General features: G+C 42.6%; 2 protein-coding genes across 4 annotated transcripts; one reads left to right on the top strand and one right to left on the bottom strand.

Annotated features, from left to right (window-relative positions):
* The first annotated feature begins 359 nt into the window (after positions 1–359).
* LOC307041866 (uncharacterized protein) lies at positions 360–2,398 on the top strand. Of its 2 annotated transcripts, XR_013808915.1 has the most exons (5): positions 360–398; positions 546–672; positions 787–874; positions 1,974–2,157; positions 2,312–2,398. XR_013808915.1 is itself a non-coding variant. In XM_079685426.1 (4 exons), exons 1-4 carry the CDS (start codon positions 391–393, stop codon positions 2,072–2,074), a joined length of 324 nt encoding a protein of 107 aa, XP_079541552.1. In that variant the 5' UTR covers positions 360–390; the 3' UTR covers positions 2,075–2,226. The 2 variants fall into 2 exon arrangements, 1 of the variants encoding a protein (XP_079541552.1); XM_079685426.1 differs by lacking the exon at positions 2,312–2,398 and having other exon boundaries at positions 1,974–2,226.
* Positions 2,399–3,173: 775 nt separating this feature from the next.
* Positions 3,174–4,756, bottom strand: LOC307041865 (uncharacterized protein). 2 transcript variants are annotated; one of them, XM_079685424.1, is made up of 2 exons: positions 4,521–4,756; positions 3,174–4,283 (listed from the first exon to the last, which is right to left on the bottom strand). In XM_079685424.1, the coding sequence occupies exons 1-2, from the start codon at positions 4,669–4,671 to the stop codon at positions 3,262–3,264; spliced, it is 1,173 nt and encodes a 390-aa protein (XP_079541550.1). In that variant the 5' UTR covers positions 4,672–4,756; the 3' UTR covers positions 3,174–3,261. The 2 variants fall into 2 exon arrangements, with proteins under 2 accessions (XP_079541550.1, XP_079541551.1); XM_079685425.1 differs by having other exon boundaries at positions 3,174–4,277.
* Between the last annotated feature and the right edge of the window lie 5,353 nt (positions 4,757–10,109).

The raw sequence follows: 10,109 nt of genomic DNA, 5'->3' as shown, positions 1-10,109 counted from the left end.
CAGATGGTTGCGCATAGCAGATGCATTTGTATTGTACTTCAGTACAGCTCTACACAACTGACACTTTCACTGTGGAGTTGGTTACATCTTCGTTGAAGTACTGCCATACATAAGAATGTCGGACGTGTTTTGGAGCATTTTGCAGCACCTCGTTTACCTCCATTTTTTTCACGATTAGTTGACTAGGGCCTACAGCGCCGACTAGTGGTAAAGGTAGTCGACTAGTCGATTAGTTGGTGAAACCCCTAATGTGTATGTGTGTTATGCATGTTGTTAACTGGAGCTTCAATTTTGTAGGTCAACCATTCCCAGAGGTCTGGAGAAACACCATTAAAAACGTGGATTGTAGCTAAAGAAGATGGAGAGGTTGTTACAGCACACTGTAACTGTATGGCTGGGTAAGTCATAAAATAAGTATCCCAACCCAAAGCATATTTGACACAACACTTAAGCTCAGACAAAATAATGCCTGCTATAATATTCATGTTATACCATTACTAGCTTTTACGATCAATCTAGTTATTCTAGTATGTCTGTCTATACAGTTTGTCAGAATCCTTCTCACATGTTGGAGCAGTTCTGTTTGCAATCGAAGCAGGTGTGAAGATGAGAGAGACTGCATCCTGCACCACTGAGAAGTGCAAGTGGCTAATGCCATCACATGTGAAAAAGGTATTCAGACCCCAGTGGTCAGTCAGCTGTTCATGCCGTCCTTGCCTGTCTCATTGTTACACTGCACCTACATGTATGTTCACATACATGTTGGTCTGTCTCTCACATGTGCAGATTCCTGCTGCTCCAGTTGCGATGATAGACTTTTCATCCGCAAAATCCAAAAAGCAAAAACTGGATGATGCCATTGCTGGAAGGACAGGTGAGAAGCACACATTTCAGCGTCCCACAGTCCAGGGTTCAAAATTGGAGCGAGGCTCAGAGAGGTATATGCAGTTTTTCAAGACTTTGAGCAGAAATTCCCCAAGAAGTGCTGCACTGATGTCCAGGGAACCATATTACAAATAATTTGTCCCTAAATCTGTGAGCAAGCTACCTAAACCACTACCTCAGTATAGGACACCAGAGATGCTACAGCTATCCCCAACAGAGTTGCAGAATGCATGCCAGGACTTCAGACAGGAAGAGCTGACACAGCCACAGGTCCAGGCAGTAGAGGAGACCACCAGAAACCAGAGCTTATCACCAATAGGGTTTAGCCAAAGAGCAGGAAGGATCACAGCCTCAAGACTGAAGCAGGTTCTACAGACTAGTCTTGCACAGCCATCAAAGTCCTTGATCAAGTCCATATGCTACCCAGAGGCACACAAGTTCTCTACAGCTGCAACAAGGTATTTATTAGGGATTAGGGAGCCAATCAGAATGGAGTATTCACCCAGACCATGGTATAATTAAGCAATAGCTCACGACAGGCCGTGGTATATGGTCATTATTATTATTATTACTCTGTCTACCCATAAGCCCCCCTCCTCTCAATCAACTTCCTCTTGACTGCCTTTTTATTTTTGTATTTATTATTTTATTTGACTATACTTACTTGTTTGCCTGTCCTTGTTTGTCTACCCTCCCTCATATTGTAAAGCGTCTTTGAGTTGTGAAAAGTGCTATATAAATAAAATGCATTATTATTATTATTATTATATCACAGCTAAGGGGCGTGGTTCGGCCCGACGCGAAGAGTCTGGACCGCTGCGTAAAAAGGAGGGTTTCAGCCCCGTTACTTCTCCGCTGCTTCCTTGTTCCAGTTTGAAAAGCAAACTGCAGGCAGTTTGCTTTTCAACGCAACTGTATACAGTTTTTCTCAGACGCGGAGGGATACCGACTTGTTGTGAAAAGTAACTTACAATTCTACCCGTGGTATACGCTGATTATATCACGGCTAAGAACCAATCAGATTGCTTGATTTGACTTGTCCGTTTTATAATGTACAATGTTCTATTTCTGTTCCTTGTTGTATACAGGTATGGATGCAAATACGAGGCAACTGCCCGAAAGCAGTATGAAGGAGTACAAAGTCTGCACCACCAGGGTTTCAGCTGTAAAGACAGCGGGCTTTGGCTGAACCCTCAATGGCCATACATGGGAGCGTCGCCAGACGGATGTGTCACGTGCACCTGCCATGGAAATGGTATCTGTGAGATAAAGGTAAGTTATTTGTTCAGTATTGTGCTACAGTAAAGCGGGTAAGTATAGGATTGTGACGTGATCCTGAGTCTGGGGATCCTCTCCCAATACATTTTGAGCTGCAGACACTTATTTGCAGTACAATATATTACTTTTCTTTTCATTGAACTTTTAGTCCCCACACAGCAAACAAGAGGAGGCCAATCCTCGCCTGTGTGCTGGAGAACATGGCTTCTGTCTCGTCAACGATGGGGGCACTGTGAAGCTGGACAGGAGACATGCCTACTACCATCAAGTACAGGCTCAGCTCCACGTCGTTGACGTTGACTACTGCGACTTTGTTGTCTGGACTAAAAATGACCTCTTTGTAGAGAGAATTGTGCGTGATGTGGACCTGTGGGACGACATCATTCCCAGAGTTGAGAGTTTCTTCAGACTATGTGTTCTCCCTGAAGTGTTGGGACAGCAACTTACAAGGGGAAAGGTAAAAGTCATAGAGTTGTTGTGCTCATTTTTTTCCACAAGAACATGATAGTGCATACCTATCAGGTGACTAAAATCCTCCTCTCCCTGTCTGCTGTTCCATTTTTCCATTTCAGTTGCAAAATGATCAGGAGGGAGAGAAGGCGTGATTACCAGCACCTGTGGTCTGTCCTGGTCCCGGAAGTTGTGGTTCTCTCCTTGTTGCATTATTATATGCACAGTGGCAGCTCTTTAACCTGCATTACAGCACCTTCATATTCACTGACCACACTCACTCGAGGAAGTAGGGCTGTGTGATATATTGCTATTGTAAAAAAGATGTTTACTGAAAAGATTAAATGATACTAAGAAGACTGAATAATACATGGTTTCTTATTTACATTTACAATAACCCTCAATGGCCATACAAGGGAGCGTCACCAGACCAATTGTCATCTCTAGAATATTATTGAATGAATTAAGCCTGAATGTAGATGAAAGTTGTATATTGATTAGGGCTACACAATTTACAACACACAAAAAGATGTTTACTGAAAAGACTTGAACACAAGACGTTTGAACACAAAAAGATGTTTACTGAAAAGATTAAATGATACTGAATAATACATGGTTTCTTATTTACAAGACTACAGCTCCATGACTTTACTCCAATGGGACGACAGACACTGACAGATTAGACAAGGCACAGCAAATAACCCCAATCTTGTCAATTAATGCTAGTGCCTCACCTGGTTTTGTTAGCATGTGCTCTATGGGCACAGCCCTGCTTTGCAGAATCTGATATTTTCTTCTGACTAATCCTATGACTCTTTCGACATGAATACGCACATTAGCTATTTTTCTTGTCTCTTCCACCTCGTATGCTGACAGCTGACTTTTCCCCCTGGTGAATGCAGGCATCTTTAGTGAAGCACAGTAAAATCCCACACTATCGGCAATATCGAACCCACAATCTGCTAGGACAATATCTCCAGGTAACAGGTTTTTTAGGAGCCCACTCTGTATTGTGATCTGTTTATCACTAACTCTTCCTCCCCAGGCACAAGATATGGAAGTGACATAGCCTTGGGGAGCAACACCAATCAGAAATTTAACAGTATGGTGATGCTTGTAGTTGGACCATGTTTGTGCTCTAGCTAGTAAATTAGAGGGCCTCTCAATAAAAACTTCAAAACAGTCAACAATCACAGCAACTCTACATCCAAATGCCTGTCTGAATCCCATTGGCATTGTAGCTTGAAGTACATGTCGCTCTGGCCACTCAATTATAAATTCTGTACTCTCATGAAGTATGTCAATTAACTTATGCCAAATTCTAGAAGCAGTGGAGAGAGAGATGTTGAACCTGAAAGCCAAATCTTTCAGAGGGAGATTTAGTCTCAGCCTCAGCAAAACTAAAATGAACTGTTCAAATTTGGAGAGCACAGACATCGGGCCACAGGTGATGTAGGGCTCGCACAGTTGAAAAACCTGAAGTAAAACTAAGAAGTTGGGGAGCCCGGTGTAAAACTTTGTCTTCGCTTCGTTGTTCTCAAAGGACTCCTGGTTGAACTTTGTATCCAGTGCCTTTGTCCGAAGATCTCCCAGCTCTGTTGTGTTCTGTCTCAGAACATCCTCCATCCTCTCGATGTCCTCCATCGTTAAATCAGTCTGGCATCCTGCATCTGCATACAATATAGCAGTAGCAAGCATAATTAGTTATTTAAAATAGTCAAATGTGAATTGTTGTGAAGTTATCTTTTTGACAACCTTTTTACACACATGCAAGTTCTCTGTTCCAATTATTGCAGATTCTCAAGTCAGTACTCTATTTTCTAAACCTAAACCTAATTCAAAGTTTGCATTGATTTTCTGACAATCACATTTGTAATATTTAATAATAATGCTGGTGGTTAATTTACCTTGTTGGTCATTTAATATCCCACTGGTGTCCTCTGGTTGTGGGCTGTCAGACGGGGGTTGCGTCGTTTCTGGGCTCTCGGTTGTCTGCAGGAGATCCAACAAAGCCTCTGCACATTCTGATTGTCTTTGTTGGTCTTCCTTGAGCTCCATCCTCTGCTCTCGTCGAAGAGATGCCTCTGATCTGGGCTTACTTGTTGTGTGGTAACCGAGGCTAACAGTGGGAGCCCAGTCTACCTACTCAACGTCACCCAAAGCGCTAGGGCACCCTAAAAAGTCCCAACAAAGTCCATATTAGAATACAGGTAACTTAAACATGATCAGTATTACTAAGTACATAAGCATTTAACCACAACCCAATAATACATAAACAAAGCCACAAAAACCAAGTTAGCTAATACCTATCGCTGCAGACACGTGCATTAGACGACTCTGCTCCTCCCGACCGTAGATGGAGGTTTGAAAGCCATTTTTTCCGGTGTTCTTCGGTTAGCTTCTTAAATTGCTCAGCTTTATGGACGACAACCTTCGGCACTCGGTAAAACCTCTTGTTTTTCTCTCGGCCGGATCGATTGGAACAACTGTAAACTACACAACACACCGGCATTTTCACAATGGTAACAGCAGCTAGATCCTCTGTAGAAAATTACTTCCTGACCTCCAATGGAATTTCGCGCCAAAGGAACGCAGCGGTGTGACGTCAAGTGAAACCAACCTATTGGTTTGGCTTTGTTCTTGTCATCATCTCTATTTTATCCCTGGTTGTGTCAGTAACATAATTTAAATAATGAGTACAAAAATAACATATACAAAAATTGGACTCTTTTTCAGATGTAAAACAAAAAATAGGTTTTCACATTAATGTACAATCTATAAAAATCTATAGACTATTTGTCTGTTGAGCTTTTTCTATCTTTATCTTATTTCTATTTATTGTTTTGTTCCAGCTCTGCCAAATCAGTCCTTACTCCCAATAATGTTCTGGAAGTTGCCAGTGAAGGGTGACAATGTGTGAGGTGGTGTCAATTTGCTCCTTTTTCTTTACCTTTAAACCGGAGCGCGTGTGAAGTTTGTTACAACTTTTCACGCTTCCGTCCACCGGGGATGAGCCCACTGTCTTTTGTGAACTTTCACCCTCACCCAATCACCTGGCCGAGGAGTCTCTTCTGGTGTCTCGTCTGGTATCTCTGTAGTTTTCCTAGCCTGTGTAGACAAAACTTGCATAATATTACTCAGAGTTCTGACATATTCATCCACTTCTATTTGTCTAATATCTAAAACTGGACCACTCCCTTCTTGGAGAAGGCCCAAGCTTCGGCATACCTCTTGTTGTTATGAGACCTATTGTTGATTACATGTTATTATTTATTAACTACAACGTCACTGAAATCAACATATCTGTATAATCATGACACTCCCTCCTTTGAGCATAAAATGCTCAATTAATATTGCAATGATTACCCTATTATGAAAAGGACATGTAAAACCCACAACGTTGCATTAAATAAATATAACTTCTCCGTGTACCTACAAGGGGTACAAAAATATCGTACGATGTATGGTTTTCTGATGGTATAAATGCATATTCACTAAAAAATCTGCCATTAGCACAAACAATAGTTTACTTGTTTCAATAATGGCCTTTGTCATGGTATTATGCATCATCGTTGCTGCGAAAAACAATACCCCTGGTGTCACTAATGCGTCTCAATAGTTCTAGGATTAGAGGATTGGTTGACACTGCTGAACTAACATATGATAAAATAATCTTTCTCCAAACTGGAGGGAAAATATGAACTATTCTCACAGAGAGTGACCTGCATGAAGGGCTGGTGCCCCTCACTCAAATGAGATATTGCCTTACGCACTACACTATAAATCAGTAAAATTACTCAAGAATAAATAAATAAAGACTGATTCTTGAAACTGTTGTAAAAACCCTACAACTTCTTCATCCAAGCTCTTAATCAGTGTTATGTTATTTAATCTGCGGCTCATGCCTTAAAACAGATGCTTCAGATTATAAAATTGTGTTTATGAGAAAAATGTAATCTGACTCCATAAATCACATAATTGTTTGATTAAAAACTACACTTCTGGCTAAGAATAAATGGAGTTCCCCTTTAAACACAGCCCTGGTCTTCTGACGGGGTCTATCTATGTACTGGCTGGAAAATGTTGGGCCAGTCTCTGTCGCTCCGTCACAGTTCTCCCCCTAACAGTCACTCTCTAGTTCAGCTGGGTTCTTGTTGACTTCTTCACTGGTTTGAGACAAGCTACCCTATCGGACACCTCCCTTTGTAGCCAGACTTCACCACAGCAGAATCGAGTTTCTGTTTTCAGGTCTGGACAGCTTCACGTCAGGTGTATCGCCGCCCCTTGCATATTTTGGGTGGAAGCCCATCTTCTTAACCTCACTAGTTGTGTGGACACAATAGTTTTCTGTGTGGGGTACAACATCACTCGTAATGTATTTTCCTTCTCATAATTATAGTCTGCTAAATGTTCTACTATGTCTTAATCTTCTACTACTCTGTGGATGCTTTATGTGTAAATGCAATATTCTACTCACTATCTTTTAAATAACATTCAACCTCTCCCTCCTGTGGTGACATATGTGGCTCTATGTAGCTGGATTTCAAAATACTCTAGTGCTGAAGATGCATCACCTGATGGTCTGGTCCTCTAAGCTTCCTCATTGTTGTGGTTGATACCAGGCTGTCAGTGGCATTTGGTTCATGTTTGGAAATCCTGTACGTCTTTGACATCTCTGGGACCCCCTGCCTCCGTCGTCATCATGGAAACTGCATGGTGGGCCGTTGTTTGGTGCATGTGGTGGGTATTTCATTTGTTGTTGTGGACAATCTCTAGCCCAATGGCCCAGCTGATTGCATATGTAGCATCCCTCGAACCGGAGAACTTTTCTTCTGCCTCTGCCTCCTCGGAAACCTCCTGGTTGTTGGTTCTCCATCTGATTCTCTGGCACTATCTGAGATTCAACTGTTTGAGATGTCTGCCCTGCATTCTCTGGTTCTTCCTGAGCTTGAATTGTTGGACGAATCTGCCCTGCCTTCTCTGATGTAGCTGCCATTTGCCTTGCCGCTTTCTTGTTTTTATTAGCTTCGGTATCTTTCTCAGCTATTTGTATCTTCAAGAGTCTTAGTTGTATTGTTTTAATTTCTTCTTCTTTTTCCCTCTGGGTTGCTTGGTATTTCATATCGTGGTAAATGAGATGTTGTCTCCATTCTTCAATGGGTATAGCGTCTAATGCCACCACATCTCCCAGGCTTGCCTGCACTGATTGGGGAAGGGCGTTAATGACCGCGTTCTTCCACAGCATTACGACAGACGGTGAAACGTCATATCGTTCTCCAGTGCAGTCCTCCCACACTCCTTCACATCTCTTCAGGAAGGCATACATGTCTTCCCCCGGTTCTTTTCTCAGGCTGTTGAGGGCATGTAAACTCCGTGTTGTTGGGTAGATTTGACGAATGGCAGCCCAATACCTCGACCTGACTTTGTTGAAGAAAATGTAATCTGGAGAGTTGGTGCATTTGGCCTTGGAATCCACTGCTCTTGCTTCTAGTCTTCCTTCTATCCGTCCAAGCAGTGCCCTCATGTCTCCCAAGCACAGGTGGTCTTGGTCTGTGTATTTCTCCAGATCATTCACCCACTTCTGACCTCCTTGTGTGAGTGGAGGTAGTTTTGCCGCTAATGCTTCCATGTCTCTGTGAGTCCATGCTTGGTATCTCAATCCTCCTTCTCCAGCCGCTATCACCGGTAGCGTGAGTGTTGAGCAGTTCTTGAGTCTTCCAGCTTCAGTTACGGTTGTGGTGTCTGGAGAACCCTCGCCTTCTCTTCTCTTGAGTTGTGCTTCCATACTTTTGCTGAGTTCTTCCATCTTTCTGTTGAGCTCCTCTTCCATTCTTCTGCCTAGTTCTTCCAATCTTCTGTTGAGCTCACCAGATAGGAGTCTTACCTCATACTCCAAGTCTTTGACACGTGTAGCTGTGGGGAGATCGTCCAACTCCAATACTCCTCCTAAAACACCTAGAGTTGGAGCTTGTATTGGGGGTTGAAAGAAACTGTATTCTTCTGTCATGTAGGGAGGAGGCGCATCTGTCAGGCTTGGAAGGAGCTTTGAAGGTTGGATTACTGGAGCTTCTTCTGTCTTTTCTTTCTTATCTTCCTTTGCTGTGAGCTCTGCTCCTTGAGCCACATACATGCTGTTCGTTGATTGTTGGCTGACATATTTTAGATGGAGTACCAGACTTGTAACTCTAGATTTTATTTTTTCAGCTGTTTATAGCGCTTTTAGCAGGTCCATACCAAGGGGGTTGTCCGGCTTTCATCCATGCTTGTTGTTCTCGCAGGTATTCTCCATTTTCATGGTCAATTACTGCTTTTCTATGGGCTTTCGTTGGTGCTGGTTGATCATCAGCTGGATACAGTCCTCTCGTTTGCAATTGTTCCAATAGTTTCTCCATGTGGTTCCATGTCTTTTGTCTAAGATTTGGAACTGTTATAGCATCTGATCTGATTTTTATCCTTCCCTTGATATCTGCTGTTGAGCCTGGCCCTGCGTCTAGTCTCAACTCAGTTTGTTTTGGTGACATGTTCTCTAATTATTTATTAACTTATCAAAGATAAAGCACTAATCTTCTGACTAGCACCTTCGTTGCTGTTCGTCCGAACTTTAAATCTTTTTTTTCTTTTTTTTTCATTATAGATTTTTTTTTTTTTTAAAGTTTTAGGCAAAATATTAATAAAGTTAATTAACATATACAAAATATGCAAAATTTAAATATGAAATGTTAAAATAAAGTTGTACCATGTATGGTTTTGACTTTGAAATATGAATATGGTTCAAATCCAAATCTCCTGTGTACAGTGCTTACCGAAATTTATGAAATTATGCTAATGTCACTACTTGTGTTAGCTTCAATAAATTGGTGTTTGAAAAAGTATTATGTAAAGTTTCTTCTCTTATAATTAGAAACCACTTGCAATTCTACCTTGGCGATCAAGCATGTGTTTATTTATAACACTTACAATTATACTTCACAATGTTCTATTTCGTATATGGCTTCGCCCTCTAAGGCTATCGCAATTGGGTAATCCCCCTGCGCCCCCGCGCAGCACTGAAACACTTGTAGTCCACGCCCACCCGCAAGGTGGGCCCCACCCTCGGGCCTCCTTCCAGTATAAATAGGAAGGTGGCCCGGCAATCTGCTCCCTCTTTTCTTCAGCAACCGTCAGCAGTACTGAAGCACAGGAAAGGAATTAGAGTCATGAGCAACAATTGTGTCCGTGATTGTCCCTCATGTAAAACGGGGTACATCATGAGCTATGACCTACACGCGATATGCGAATCCTGTCTGGGGCCATAGCACGCGTACGCGGCTCTCAACCAGCAGGTCGCGTGTTCGCATTGTGCCCGTCTCCCATCAGCCGACAGGCAGCGAAGAGCGGACGCTCTAGCTGCCGCGGCTGAGGAGGACGACTGGCCCGTCCAGGAGGACAGGGACGACAGCCTGTTTCTGGAGCCGAGTGGTGGGCAGGAGTCGGACGACTCCTACCCCGTTTCCCTC

This window comes from Notothenia rossii, assembly GCF_949606895.1.
Source record: "Notothenia rossii genome assembly, chromosome: 5".
In the NCBI taxonomy this organism is placed as follows: domain Eukaryota; kingdom Metazoa; phylum Chordata; class Actinopteri; order Perciformes; family Nototheniidae; genus Notothenia; species Notothenia rossii.
The sequence above is the reverse complement of the archived record's forward strand: the minus strand, read 5'-3'. Positions and strand labels throughout refer to the sequence as shown.

Bases quoted from the DNA above. Each gene is read 5' to 3' on its own strand.
- LOC307041866 (XM_079685426.1), top strand. The intron at 673-786 runs GTATTCAGACCC...TCACATGTGCAG, and splicing joins TGCCATCACATGTGAAAAAG to ATTCCTGCTGCTCCAGTTGC. The intron at 875-1,973 runs GTGAGAAGCACA...TGTTGTATACAG, and splicing joins TGCCATTGCTGGAAGGACAG to GTATGGATGCAAATACGAGG.
- LOC307041865 (XM_079685424.1), bottom strand. From the start codon at position 4,671: ATGGAGCTCAAGGAAGACCAACAAAGACAATCAGAATGTGCAGAGGCT. The intron at 4,284-4,520 runs GTAAATTAACCA...TATTGTATGCAG, and splicing joins GATATTAAATGACCAACAAG to ATGCAGGATGCCAGACTGAT.